General features: G+C 36.6%; 1 protein-coding gene across 2 annotated transcripts in view; it reads right to left on the reverse strand.

Annotated features, from left to right (window-relative positions):
* The window catches only part of EEA1 (early endosome antigen 1), a 124924-nt gene that overhangs the window by 82051 nt on the left and 26693 nt on the right, over positions 1–16180 (reverse strand). Inside the window, exons 2-3 of one of the 2 annotated variants that reach the window (XM_043881146.1) lie at positions 8022–8114; positions 1498–1623 (exon numbers count right to left, since the gene is read on the reverse strand). In XM_043881146.1, coding sequence (XP_043737081.1) covers positions 1498–1623; positions 8022–8114 — 219 coding nt within the window. The remainder of the gene's footprint in view (positions 1–1497; positions 1624–8021; positions 8115–16180) is intronic. The other variant, XM_043881156.1, reaches the window with a different exon arrangement.

Consider the following 16180-nt stretch of genomic DNA (forward strand, 5'->3'; position numbering starts at 1 on the left):
AACAATAAAACACTAAAATAGCCAGCTATATTTATTTCCCTTAATCATTCCAAACATCTCGCCAACTATCCCTCTCTGTCTCTCTCCCTCATACACACACACACACAGCTGATTTAAGAATAAAAGCATTAAATTCCTTACTCTTAAGTTTTCAGTTATCTGTAATCTTTTCTTAAATCTACTGTAGCAAAGAACTTAGCTTAACTTGATATTTATGATACCCTATTGTATCAAATATTCCTTCAGTTAAAAGGAAAAGTTCTTATTTAAGTGACAGATAGGTAAGACAGTCACTTTTGATTCTGGCTAACCCATAAAGAAAAGTTAACCCATATGCTCTGGAAGAAAGACAACTGGTAAAATACTAAGCAGAGTTCCAAGAATCTTTCATGCCTCTATGGCCACACTGTTTCTGTAGTTTAACTGGTGTCCTCATATATGTACTCATTTTCCTACCACACTAGAGAATGTCTGGTTTAATTGCTCCCCCCTCAAGTTTTTCTGCGGTTCCCCTCAAGTTGAATCATACACTACACTCTTTCTGCAAATATCTACAATAAAAACTCCCTGGCATAGAGATCATATCTTCTTTACCTTTTTATCTCCTTTACCTACCAAAATACCTGGCACATTAGAAGTACTCCATTAATATGTTAAGTAAGTGAAGGTTTGGTGAGATCATTTTCTCATACATTATTGCCTTACAGCAAAAAGTCTGATTTTTTATCTTTCATGATAAATAAAAAGTTTCCTTTTATAAGACTCATAAAAGAAATTTTTTAAAAGCTATGTTTCTTTGTTTTTAGAATACTGTCATGCTTTTCAAAGTAAGTATATCAAGATCATCTGAAAAACTTTTTCCAGCCTAAAAATGGACAACACTTCCCATCACTGGCTCCCACTCCCAGCCTTAGATTCGCACCAGCCTCACACACTACAGGGAAACATGTGAGGGAGCACTATTAATGACAAGTGTGTACCATTCTGTAACTTCCAACAGGTCTGGGGAAAAGACTGAAACAGAGGTAGATCCAGACTCTGGATCTGCTGTATATAATGCTGTGTATCTTCCCAAATAAAGACAGTAACAGTTCACACGCAAGGTCCTCTTTTTCTTTACGAGTAAAGCATCTTAACTGAAAGCATTTTAATACATTCATTAATAAAACAGTAACTATACAATAAAGATATAACTTACAAATGATGAAATAAAAAACATTCACTTTATATTTCAAATTTCATGGCAAAATTTAAGCAAAAATAAGCTTAAACTTTTATGTATTTTACAGATTCACAGAAAGACAGCTGCAAACAGAACAGCCAAGCCAACTTCCCAAGAGCATCTTTTCCTTATTGAACCTTCTTAGAGCATGCATAATGAAAGCAATCCATACTCCCATGTAGCACAAAAAGTTAAGCAACATCAAGGCAAGGGAAAACAAAGCTGTTTTGAGCAACCCATAACCAAGCTGCTAAAACAAAATATTCAGGACCCACAGTAACACTGGAGTCATTAAGAAGTTCCTGTCCTCTTGTCTCATTTTCAGCGTGCACTTTCTGGTAATGCTCCGACAAATCAATAGCAGTTATACATCTTTTCATACATAATGGACAGATGAAACCCTGTGAAATAACAACTTTTAGGAGGATATACACAAAAAGTTATTTATGAAACAAAACAGAGACAATGAAAATAGACATACCAGGAAAATAATTAGTATATCTCTTTTTAGTATATGGAAGGGAAATTTTCAAGTAGTAACTATACAAGGGGTGAAAGGCTGCTATCCCAAGTAGGACTCTGAAATCAGTTTCCATCCTTAATGCTATAAATTCCCATTGGTCAATTTTATTGTAGTAAACAGTTGCTTTTGTTGGAATCTTATTATTCATTTTGCTTATGATACTCTGTCCTTATTTATGTGAGAGCCAGTATTGCCAAGCTAGCTTTTACTTTGGATCAAGAAATGACTGGCAGTTTTAACATATGTTTTTATGTAAGATAATGTTCTCAACAAAAAGTTCTTATAATGAAAGCAATTTTCAGTCTTCACCATATTCCACCAGAAAAAGATCCCATTCTTGCCCACACCCACAATTCCCAGCAAGTGACCTCCCCTTCTAATTTTATGAGCTAAGTAAAATCATTTTAAAACAATCTCCAAAACTCCCCATAGCCTAACAATATCTGTATTTTAAAATATGGGCTGTTACACTGATCTATGGTTTGCAGTTTTGTCAGAGAGGAACAGTAAAAGTATAAGAGAATAAAGAAGTTGGGAGTGTCAGGGATAAAGTAAATTAAATGAAGACAGTGGTGAAGGACAATAGGCTACAAAATTTATGTCACAAATTTTGGTGTCAAAAATAAATATGGGTTTGAGTCTCAACCAAAACTGACTACGTGACTTTTAAAAAATCACTTTACTTTTTTGCTAAATGTCAGTTTCCTCACCTATAAAATGGAGCTAATATTAGCACCTATTCATCTAGAGTGTATTCCTTGCCTGAGACATTGTAAGTGCTCAACAAGTATTAACTGTCATCAGATGTATGGTTAGAGAGTAAATGAAATGAAGACAAGAAAGGATAATAGACTATAAGAAAAAATAGAAATTAAAAATTTAAAATAACCAACAAGACCAAAGAAGTTAAGAAGTATGACTATGAGAAAGTTTTTGACACACAGGTATGTGTGAGGTATGCAGAGACAGGATTTCAACATGCCAGATAAAACTATTCTGTCTGATAAGAAAAGGGAAGGTACTGCCATGGCCTTGAGAAACTAGAAAAGTAATAAAGATCACTGGCATTGATAACATTAAGAACTGGGAGGCTAAGATGTTCCTTGAGTCATTAACGTCCCTTAGGATCACAGCAAGGAAGAAAGACTACAAACAAGATTCCGAAAGGGATGTATTCCTGGAAACCACAGTCCTAGATACTAAAACTACAGAACAATCTGTTTTTTTTAAAGAACAATGCAGGTTTTTTTAACAGTGATAACTTTATGCTGCCTGCCACTTTACTTATTTCTTCACTGTAAGTTTCCACATGGTCATTCAACCATTCATTCAAGAAGTATTTACTACATCATTATGCTATGGTAGTGAGAACACAATGGTAAAATAAAGCAAAGCCCTCATCCTTTAAGCTTACAGACTTCTTGAAAAAGTTGCAAAAGAAAATACACTTCATACCCCACTAATCAGAAAATCCTATTAGCACTATTGGATTGGCTAAAGAACCTGAGTATCTCTCCACTGTTACTGCCCTGATCCAAGCCACCCTCAAAGTGTATATGGATCACTACAGAAGCCTTCCAACAGTCTCTGCTTCTATCCTTACCCCTATGAAAATGTAGATAAATTTTGTCATTTCCCTGCTCCAAACCTTCCAATGACTTCTCTCTCAGCAAGAGTAAAACACTGAAGTCTGTACAAAAGCCTCTAAGGCCTTACATGAAGTGGGCCTCATTACCTCACTAACCCAACCTCCTTCCACTCACTGTGCTGGAGCCACTAGCCTCTTGGCTATTTTTCAACATGGCAGGCATGCCCTCACCTCAGAGACTTGTTCCACATGCCTGCAACATGCTTGCTCCAGAAAGCCACATGATTCATTTCCTCCCTTCATCCAGTTCTTTCTGAGCTATTCCCTTCTCAGAGATGTCTTCCCTGACATCTATTCTATTTGAAATACCAAATTCTATTTGAAATTGCATCCACACAAAACACTTTCTATTCACTTTTCCTTGCTTTATTCTTCTCAGTAACACCAACTGTCTCCCTCTGTATGTTTTGGGTTTTGCCTGTTTCCACCCAGTGGAATCTAAATTCCATCAGGATAAAGGTTCTTTTACTGTTTCACTCACGCCATACTTCAGCATCAAGAACAGTGCCTGGCTTCAATAAATATTCGATAATGAATCTCACAATAACAGTCATTACCAAAAGGATAGGCAATATTTTTCCACAAAAGCACATGGAAGAAGCATCTGTCTCACATCAGAGACAAGGAAAGGTGACTGGAAAAAGCAATTATCTGCAATGAGACTTGAAGGATAATCAGATGTTAACCAAGAAAAAGTAAGACTAGGTAAGGCGTACAGATTAGAACACACAAAAGTTCAAAGATAAGAAATAACTCTTAAAGTCAGTTCATTACGCCTGGATCAAAGGATATAACATAACCACACATATAAGGTCAACAGATTTCTCACAAAAGTGAAAATTCAATTCAAGCGGAAAAAGTAACATTTTCAGCAAATGGTTACTACAACAAGGATATAGAAAAATGTGGTTTCCATATCCACATGGAAGAAATGAACCTCAACCACAATTTCAGATCATACACAATAATTTAAAATAAGTCAAAGATTGAAATGTATAAGCTAAAAGACTTTTTCATCTTTCAGTCTTTTTAAAAATGAAGTGTAAAAAAAAAATAAATAAATAAAAATGAAGTGTATTTGATATACAATATTATAAGTTATAGGTTACAACATAGTAATTCATAATTTTTAAACGTTACAGTCCATGTATAGTTATTATAAAATATTGACTATATTCCCTGTCTTGTACAATATTTCCAAGTTGCTTGATTTCTTTTTAACCAGAAGCAAGCATAGGATAGTTTTGCAACCTTGAAGTAGGCCAAAAATTCTGTAGTACCCAAAAAGCAAAAACCATAAAAGAAAAGGCTGACAAAACTATTTCTCTTTGACAGACACCATTAACAAAATGAAAAACAAGCCACAGACTGAGAAAAAAACATACACATCACATATTTCTGATTGTGGCCTAAGGCCTAAAATTAAGGCCCAATACACACTGCTTTGACAACTGGTCAAACTGGAAGGGCTTCAAATGGCCTAACTGCAAGTTCCCCTCACCACTCGTTCCCACAGATAGGGTCCTCGATCCAAACAGCTTCTCCTCTTCACAAGGCCTGCTTATCCCTATGCAGCCAGTTTCAGCTCCCTGCCAGCCCCTGGAATTACTCAAATAAGCCATTCACATCTCCTGGAGGAGTGGGATGGGGCGGAGGGGCCTTACCTCCCTGATACCATACCTTATACCTCACACCATAATGCCTGCCTGTCACACACCTGATTATTGAATTTGTTTCCAAGTGCAATTCTCGTGTGGCCCTGCATGGCACACAGTGTCCTCTCCCCCTGGGCTGTGAGTATGTATAACAAACTATGTTGATCTCATTTGTCTAATTATGTGTTGAACCATCCCCATAAGCCTAGAACAGGAATCCTTCCCTCATCAATGGAATGAGTAGGAAGCAGTCAAAACATTGATAGAGAATAAAGAACTCTTACAATTCATTAAAATATAAAGATAAATATTCCAATTCTCAAAATGGTTGGATTTTCAGTTTCAGACAAAATGGAGCAGCTACATTTCTCTATTCTACCTGCTAAGTACAGCTGAAATCCCTAGGCATTATATAAAAAACAAGAAAAATAAAAAGCTGAAAGGTGAAGAGAAGAAGGCAGACCAGTTAAGTTCTCAGGAGCCAAGGACTGAGACAATGGTGAGTATGCTGGGTTTTCTTTTCACTTCATATATTCTGAACTGTGTGTTGGCAAAGCCAGCAACCTGAAAACTTCAGTGGACACTTAGTAAAAAAAGCCCTAAGAAAAGTCTTCTCTAGCCACTTGAGCAGGAAACTGAAAATCTGATGTGTTATATGCTGGTCATTACCGAGGGCCTTCAGTGGGTACTAAGGATAGACGTCAGATTAGAAAGAGACAAAGAGTAAACAAAGAATATGCTTTGGCAATGTGATACACTAAATAGTCTAACCAACTGTCTTGATGAGAACAAATGATATAAGATACCCCATTACATTATGTGTTATCTATATTGTATATCTGTTATAGACTGAATGTCTGTATACCCTCAAAATTCGTATGTTGAAATCTTAACCTCCAATGTGATGGGGCCTTTGGGAGATAAGATTAAGTCATGAGGGTGGAGTCCTAATGAATGGAATAGGTATCCTTACAAAAGAGACCCCAGAGAGTTCTCTTGCCCCTTCCGCGATGTGAGGATGCCCATCTTTATCCAGGAAGCAAACCTCATCAGACCCAGAATCTGCCAGACCTTTGAACATCCCAGCCTCCAGAACTGTGAGAAATGCTTATTGTTTAAGCATCTCAGTGTTTTTGTTATAATAGCCTGTACGTAGATACTATTTTATATATTATGATGTGCAATAATATATAAAATATGATATAAATGAGTACTAAACCAGGACACTGTTTTATTTCTGACTATTTCTTTAAAATCCTGGAGACCATGGTATTTCAAATTCCATTTAGATGGTTGCTAAGGGCACAATGTTAAAACCTAGAATTTGTTCAAAGTGGGAAGCCAACCTCAGGGTAAAAGGGAAAGATTAAGAGAAAATGAGAAATTGAGAGACACAGTGAGAGATTTCAACTGAAACCTTAACCAGTTAACACCTGAGCACTGGGCATGGAAAAAAATAACCTCTGAGAATTAATCATCACTAATAGCCCTCAATTAGGTTAGTAGCTGAAATTTACACTAGTTGGTAATAGGAAAAATTTCAAGTATGGAACTTAATTTAACAGAGCCCCAGGTTAGAGTGACCTCTACAACACTGTTTGTATGCTGCTGGGAATAATTTCTGTCACAGGCAAAAACCAAAGTTGCAGAAAAAGAGACAAGCTGAGAATGTGAAAGAGAATGGAATCCCAAGTGCAAGAGAAAGGTATGAAATTTGATAGGAAAAGAGATCTGTCTTCCATATACTGAAGTGATAAAGAGAATAGAGACTTAAGCATAGTTTTAGTGACAAAATGAAAACATTCTTCTAATGATTCCTTTTTTCTCAATGGGATAGAAGGTGACTGAGAGAAGGCAGGAATAAGGTAAGACACACGAAAGGTTTGAGGACAAAGAAGAGCGTACAACTATCACAGAGTAGAAAAGGAACCCTAATAAGAAAATACAGCAGGATTATCAGGCACTGCTCACTACCACTGCAGACTTTTTTGGTTTTGGTCTGAATGAGGTCAACAATTATTACTAAATTTCTTTCCAGGGTTACAATTGAGCTTGTTGAGCTTATCATAAACACAGTTTGGAATGTTTTCCTTAAAGACATTTCCTTAAACTTGCTCTTCATAAAGTTCAACTGATACCTTTCTTCTCACTCTCTGTCTTGTTATATCTTATTACGGTTAATATACACACACATGAAAGACACATGGGCAAAAAGAGACAAAACAGAGAGAGATGAATGGTAAAAGACATTCACAGAAACATACACACAACAGATTCACCAACCAAGAGATGGGCAAGAGTAGGGAACAGGGAACTGGGGAGGTGGTACAGCTGGGCCCAGAAAAAGGCAACTGACAAAAACTGTCAGGTCAGAAATGTGAGTGTGTTCGTCTCTTAGGGGAAGAGTTACGGATGGTTTTTATGTTCTTCTCTCACCTAATCTCCTTTTCCTATAATGTATATATATTATTCATTAAAAACAATGATAGTAATAAAGTAACTTCTATGGCTGACTTCTCAAAAAATGAGTTTTTTTTTTTAGACTTACTTTCTCCATTAATTTTTAAGAAGCTATCAAACATAAACATTCTTACAAATTATAAATGAAGACAAATAATGAAAGTTTCATAGCTTATCTAATTTTTCATTAGCTTAGTTGTTCATGACAGTACAAACACATAAGTACTTATTAATTAACTGGTAATTCTTTACAAACAGATTTTTAAATCTTCATTAAGTTGAGATGACTTTATTATTAAATATAAATTGTCAATATTATTTTTTAGTCTTAATATACACTTTTGTAGTCTCACAACTAAGCAGTATTATCTACCTACAGTGTGGATCCAATTTGTAAGAAAGATTTATGAGATCTTTTGCTACAAAAGTTTAAATTACCAAATGTTACTCTGAACATTTGCTATTTTTCCTTAAATAATACTGAATCTTATTGCCAAATTATTATTCTCATACCTCTGAAGAGCTTTCATTATTGACATCCACTGTGTTTATAGGAGCTGCTGATGAATCTAAATCAGAACCTTGAGAGCCAACTCTCCCAGGAGTCTGAAACACAAGCAGAAAGGGGGAGGGGAAATCAAAGTAAATATCAACAATATACTCATAAACTATTTAACAACTAAACAGTAATCAGGGCTAGCCTTTACACATCAAAGTAGATGCCCTCTCAGCAACAAACGGCACTAGAAGCTCCCCTTCATTGAAGACTGAGCCTAACACTGCGTCAATGTCTCCATCTGCATTCTCTCAGGTTTAGTCTTTCTAAATTAACAAAAAGTTTACCTTTATCAACTTTTTATTTTGATTGTGCTTTATCATCTTCACCTCACTTTCACAGAGTATCTTATTTAATCATAATGATATCCCTGAGAGATGCAGGGAAAACGCTTTATCTATAGATGAGAAAACAGATTCAAAGCAGCTAAGGGACTTCTCAAGATTGCACTGTTAATAAAAAGCAGAAAGAAACAGAACTAAAATGCTGTAATTCTAATGCCTCTTGCATTGCTCTCCACTATATCAACTGAACTACGATTTGAGAGGAGCTAAAAAGATCAACACAGGTCACATTATCTAGTCACCCACCTACCTACTACCCATGCCAACCATTACCAATCTGTCTCCAATATTTAATATTCCACCATCAAAGAAACAGTTTGGAGGGTTAAAGGTCTTTTTTCCTCCTGCAACATTATTATTCTTTATACTTAGGTTATGACCTTAAAGGAACTGGAAATCTACTATAACATCAGGTAAAAGACAGATTCAGAGTACAAGAACTGACTCAATAATCCTTATCAAAAAACACTGAGTGCAAACTATCATTATTCTCACCATATGCAAGAGAGAATAAAGGTGTGGAAATTAAGCTACTTGTTCCAAGTCACATGACCAGTAAGTGGAAGAAAAAATCCCTCACAAGAGAGATGAGCCTCCAAAACACCTGGTTTTGAAAAACCATGTGAAGTATGTCCAGGAAAACCACAGAACTACAGGGAATAGAAAACCTACTCTTAAAGGACTTGCATACAGATTGACTTGACCTGAAAATAAGGGTAAAAACACCAGAGTGAAAAATGCATGGACCACACAGATTCCAAGGGGAAAAAAACACACACACACACACACCAGCTAACTAAATAGCTAAATAAAACAGCTAACATGGAAAAAAGAAAAGTGTATGGACCACAGGTGAGGGGACTCACCTACTCATCTTGAAACATCTGCTGTAGAGAAAGGAACCAGCTGGAGTGCTCCACGGGTCTGATCCACTGAAGGAGCCACTTATGTGATCTCAGGCTACCTTGCTATACTAACATTGGCAGGCTCCACATTGGAATCCTCCACCCCGCCTATCGGCACCAGTGGGAGAGCACTGCACCTCGGCTGGGTCTCATAGCTGGCCAAGAAACAGCCCCTGATGACCAGGCAGGATTGTGCTTCTGAGACCCACAAGACATCTCCTAAATAAGGCCACTCCTTCTAGACTAGGAGAGACCGCTGATATACCTAATATACAGAAACAAATATAAAGAAATAAGCAACATGAGGAGATAAAGATATTCCAACCTAAAGAGTAAGACAGAACCCATAAAAAGAACAATATGGAGATAAGCAATCTACTTGATAAGAAGTTCAAAAGGAATGGTAGTAAAGACAACAGCCAAATACAGGTGAAGAAAAAATTGGCATTGTGAGAACTTCAACAAAAACAAAACAGAAGTTATAACTGAAAAATATGCTAGAGGGGTTCAACAGCAAACTGGATTAAGTAGAAAAACAAATCAGCCAGCAGGAAGATAAGACAATGGCACTCACCCAGACAGAGCAGAAAAATGAAGATAGTATTTTAAAGTGAAGACACCTTACAGGGCCTTTAGGGCAATATCAACAGAGTAACATTTTCATTATAGGGGCTGCAAGAAAGAAAAGAAAGAAAGGGACAGAAAACCTATTTAAAGAAATAGTTGCTGAAAACATCTTTAACCAGGGGGAAGGAAACAGATATCCAGGTCCAGGAAGCACAGAGAATTCTCCAAACAAGATGAACCCAATGAGACACATACCAAGACACACTATAATTAAAACCGTAAAAGGGGTCAAGAGAGAATCCTAATAGCAACAAGACAAAAAAACACATCGTTCTGCACAAGGGAAACCCTAGAGTACTATAGCAGAGTTTTCAGCAGAGTCTCTGAAGGCAGAAGGGAGTGGCATGTCATAGTCAAAGTGCTAAGAAAAAAAACTTCCAACCAAGAATTCTCTACCTGGGGACTTCCTGGCAGTCCAGTGGTTAAGACTCTGCGCTTCCAACGCAAGCGGTGCCGGTTCCATCCCTGGTCAGGTAACTAAGATCACACAAGCTGCCCAGCACAACCAAAAACAAGAATTCTCTACCCAGCAAAGTTTTCATTCAGAATTGAAGATCAAGAAAACTCTTGATGAGCAAAAACTAAACGTGTTCATCACCACTGAACTGATCTAACAAGAAATATTAACGGGGCTTCTTTAAGCTGAAAAGAAATGGCACTAATTAATTTAAAAAAAAATGACAAAGTAAAAAAAACTCCCTGCTACAGGTAAATATATGATAAAGGTAGAGGATCAATGACTTATAAAGCAAGCACAAAGGTTAAAAGACGAAAGTACTAAAAACAACTAAAATTATACTAAGTGGTTAAATGATGCATAAAAAGAAACAAAACGTGTCATCAGGAGAGAGTAAAAGACAAAGCTTTGGAAACTTAAAACAGGTTACTACTTACATAGAATATCATAGGTGAACCTTACAGTAACCACAAGGAAAAAACTTACACAAAATATACAAAAGAAAATGAAAAAAGAATCTCAACAAGACACTAAAAAAAAAAAATTTCACACTATAACATGAAAAGAGGGAAGAACGGATAGGAACTATAAAAACAGCCAGAGAACAATTAACAAAATGGCAATAAGCACATGATTATCAGTAATTACCATAAATGTAAATGGACTAAATTCAGTACAGTCTTACATCAAGAAATAAGAAATACCCAATAAGCAGTACAGCCTTACACCTAAACAAACTAGAGAGGAACAAAGCCCAAAATTGGTAAAAGGAAGGAAATAAAGGAGAGAAATAAAACAGATATTAAACATACACACACACAAACACATACACTATAAAAGATCAATGAAACTAATCTAGTTGGTTGAAAAGATTAAAAAAAAAAAATTGCCAAACATTTTAGCTAAACTCACCAGGGGAAAAAAGAGGACTCAAACTTAAGAGCAGAGATGAAAAGAGATGTTATAACTAACACACAGAAATACAAAGGATTTCTTATATGAATATACTCCAACAAACTGGACAACCTAAAACAAATGGATACATTCCTAAAAACACAGTCTTCAAGACTAAATCATGAAGAAACAGAAAATCTGAATAGACCAATTACTACTAAAGAGATTGAAACAGCAATCAAAAATCTCCCAACAAACCAAGGCCCAGAGCAGATAGCTTCACTAATGAATTACACAAAATATTCAAAGATTTAATCCCTATCCTTCTCAAATTCTTCTGAATTTTCCAAAACCTGAAAAGCAGGGAAGCCTTCCAAATACATCCTGTGAAGCCAACATTAATGAAAAGCAGTCAAGGAAACCACAAAAAAATAAAAATAAAAAATAACAGGCCAATATCCTTGATGAAAACAGATGCAAAAATCCTCAACAAAATATTAGCAAACTGAATCCAACAATACATTAAAAGAAACATACAAAAAAAAAAAAAAAAAGAAGCATACATCATGATTAAGTGAAATTTATTCCAGGGATGCAAGGATGGCTCAACATCCACAAAATCAATATGCTACATCACATTAACAAAATGAAAGATAAAAATTATATGGTCATTTCAATAAATGCAGAAAAATCATTTGACAAAATTCAACATCAATTTATGATAAAATGCTCAACAAAGTGGGTACAGAAGAAACATAATAAAGGCCATATAGGACAAACCCACAGCTAATTTCACACTAAACAGTGAAAACTGAAAGCTTTCCCTCTTAAGATCAAAAAACAAGACAAGGATGTCCGCTACTACCACTTTTTTTCAACATAGCATTGGAATTCCTAGCCAAAGCAATTAGGCAAGAAAGGAAAAGAAAAGGAAATAACAAACTTCCAAATCAGAAAGTAAAACTGGCACACTATTTGCAGATGACATGATCTGTAAAGAAAACCCTAAAGATCACACACACACACTGTTGTCACTAATAAACATAATAAATGAATTCAGTGAAGTCAGAGTACAAAATCAACATACAGAGAAATCTGTGGCATATCTAGGCCAATAATGAACTATCAGGAAGAAAAATTAAGAAAACAATCCCATGTATGACTGCACCAAAAAGAATAAAATACCTAAGAATAAATTCAACCAAGGAGGTGAAAGCCTTTGCACAATGAAAACTATAAGACACTGATGGGGGCTTCCCTGGTGGCTCAGTGGTAAAGAATCCACCTGTCAGTGCAGGAGGCACGGGTCTGACCCCTGGTCTGGGAGGATCCCCCACGCCGTGGAGCAGCTAAGCCCACGCGCCACAACTACTGAGCCTGTGCCCTGGACTCCGGGAGCCGCAGCTACTGAAGCACGGGCCACAGCTGCTGAATCCCAGCGCCCTGGAGCCTGTGCTTGGCAACAAGAAGCCACCACCACGAGAAGCCCACACACCGCAACGAGAGAAAGGGCCAGCACAGCATTCAAGACCCAGCACAGCCAAAAATACATAAACTTTTTTTAAGACACTGATGAATGAAGTTGAAGAAGACACAAACAAATGGAAAGGTATTCTGTATTCATGGACTGGTGGTTTCACCATTTCATTCTTTAAATATCCATATTCCCCACAGCAATCTACAGATTCAATGCAATCTCTATCAAAACTCCCAATGGCATATTTCACAAAACTAGAACAAATCATTCTAAAATGTGTATGGAACCCCCCCAAAAAAATCCCCAATAGTCAAAATAATCCTGAAAAAGAAGAAAAAAGCTGGAGGTATCATGCTCCCTGGTTTCAAACCGCACTCTAAAGCTTCCAAGGCTTCCCTGGTGGCTCAAATGGTAAAGAATCTGCGTACAATGCAGAAGACCGGAGTTCGATCCCAGAATTAGGAAGATCCCCTGGAGAAGGGAATGGTATCCATTCCTATATTCCTGCTTGGAGAATTCCATGGACAGAGGAGCCTGGCAGGCTATAGTCCATGGGGTCGCAAAGAGCTGGATACAACTGAGCAACTAACACACATGAAGCTACAGTAATAAAAACAGCATGGTACCAGCACAGAAACAGACACACAGATCAATGAAAGAATTGAGAGCATAAAAATGTAAACCTACACATGTATAAACAATTAATTTATGAAAAAGAAGCAAAGAACATACCATCGAGAAAAGATAGTAGCTTCAATAACGGTACTGGGGGAAATGGACAGCCACAAGCAAAAGGATGAAACAATTAACTCAAAAGGGATTAAAGACTTGAATGTAAGACCTGAAACCATGAAATTTCTAGAAGAAAACTTTAGACATCAGTCTTAGCAATATTATTGTGGCTCTGACTCCCAAGGCAAGGGAAAGAAAAGTAAAAATAAAAGGGACTATATCAAATTAAAAAGTTTCTGCACAGCAAAAGAAACCATCATCAAAACAAAAAGGCAACCTACTGAATAGGAAAAGATATTTGCAAATCATATATCCAATAAGGGGTTAATATCTGAAATCTACAAAGAACTTGCACAACTCAACAATGTCAAAGAATCTGAACAGACATTTTTCCAAAGAAGACACATAGATGGCCAAGAGGCACATGAAAGGATGCTCAATGATTAGGGAAATGAAGATCAAAACCACAGTGACATAACACCTCACACCTATCAGAAAAGAAAAATGTTTGAGAGACTGGGGAGAAAAAGGAACGCTGCAAACTAGTGGTGGGACTATAAACTGGTGCAGCCACTATGAAAAGCAGTATGGAGGGCCTTCAAAAAATTAAGACTAAAAACTACCAGTATGACCCAGTTATTCCACTTCTGCACATGTATCAAAAAGATCCACACATATACATTACAGCATTATTTGCAATAGCCAAGATATTTAAAAGCCTAAATGTCCACTAAAGGATGAATGGATAAAGACAATGTGGCATATACACACACACACACTGGACTACTAAGCAATTTAAAATTTAAAAAAATATGAAATTTTGCCCATTTGTAAATGAAGTCACTCAGAGAAAGACAAACACCATAAGATTTTGCTCATACATGGAATCTAAAGAAACAAAACAAACGGACAAATAAAAACTAAAACTCAAAGATACAGAGAACAGATTAGTGTTTACCACAGGGAAAGGGGATTGGAAGGTGGGCAAAACAGGTGAAGGGGATCAACTGCATGGTGATGGGCAGCAGCTATACTTGAGGTGGTGATCCCTTGTAGTGTACACAGATGTCAAGTTTCAACGCTATACACTTCAAGCTTATATAATTTTTAAATTTTTTAAGTGAAAAATTACAAACTAACTGTTCAAAACAAAGAACAGGTTAACTAAATTATGACATACCCAACTCAACAAACCTGACAATTAAAAATGACAAGGATGGGGGACTTCCCTGGTGGTCCAGTGGTTAAGACTCCAAGCTTCCACTGCAGGAGGCACGGTGGGTTCAATCCCTGGTTGGGGAACCAGGGTCCCACATGCTATGTAGCATGGTGAAAAAAATTTTTCAGCGACAGGGTGAAGACTATATACAGAAATTACAATGTATGTGATATAATGTTGAATTTGTAAGGGGAAAAATACAAAGTTTGGATATATTATGGTTATGGTTTCAATTATGTAAAGATACAAACACAGAGACTATGTGTTTTATGTCAGGGCTATATTTGTTATTACTGCTTTTCCCCTATGTAACTGAAAGGATAGTATTTGTACTGATTTAATTAACCACCTGCCCATCTCCTCATTAGTGTAGTCATCTTTTTTTTTAATTTTCAGATTTTTTTAAATTAAAAAATATTTGGGCTTGTAAAAAGATCCAGATGATTATAGTTATCAAACATCTATCACTAATGCTTAGTGGCACCAGCCAAACAGATCAAATTTTGGAAACATAGGGGAAAAAGTTTATATGGTATTTAAAGTATTTATTTCAACCAAATAAGAATAGATGCCAGTAGTATAACTGGCTACTCCAGGTTGTTGATAATATAGAAATAATTCCTACTACCAACAACTATAAGATCAACAAAAAGCATCAGTCTCTACAAAAACTGCTTTCAAAAATCACATACAGGCTTTCGAAAAAAGTGAAAGTGAAAGTCGGTCAGTCATATCCGACTCTTTGCAACCCTTTTCCCCTTTGGAATTCTCCAGGCCAGAATACTGGAGTGGGTAGCCTTTCCCTTCTCCAGGAGATCTTCCCAGGGATCAAACCCAGGGATCAAACCCAGGTCCTCCACATGGCAGGCGGATTCTTTACCACTGAGCCGCAAGGGAGGCCCTAAGAACAGCACTTAACCAGGGGGTGAAAAAGTTACTGTTACTGTAGGCAATACCTTGAAAGTATTACTATCACACAAGTTTTAACAGCATGAAATTTCTTTGAAATTCATATTTTATCTATTTCAGACTAGTTGTTTATTGAAAATAACTACACTGCTGTAATCCAAAGCAACCAATAACTATGCTTTCCAGTTATGACTGAAAATCTAATAGCAAAGAAAAACAGAATCAAAAACACCTAGTAATATATTAAGTGTATCCTATAGTATATAAGTATTACTTATATAAGTGGTATATAAGTATATATATTTCGTAGATGGATGACAAAAGTTTTTCTAATATCTGGTGATACACTGAGTCAGAGCTTCCAAAATTCTCTCCCTCCGTCTGACTCCCCCCCACCCCAAACCCGCTACATGTGACCTCATTCCCGAGAAGTTCAAGCATGAAGATGGCAAGAATTTCACTGAGAACATAACAGTTCCACAAGCTGACTGCTACTTAAAGAACCGCCTCTCTAAAATTCATCTATCTTCAAAGCACTAAAATCAACTAAAA

Source organism: Cervus elaphus, chromosome 3, assembly GCF_910594005.1.
Source record: "Cervus elaphus chromosome 3, mCerEla1.1, whole genome shotgun sequence".
Lineage (NCBI taxonomy): Eukaryota > Metazoa > Chordata > Mammalia > Artiodactyla > Cervidae > Cervus > Cervus elaphus.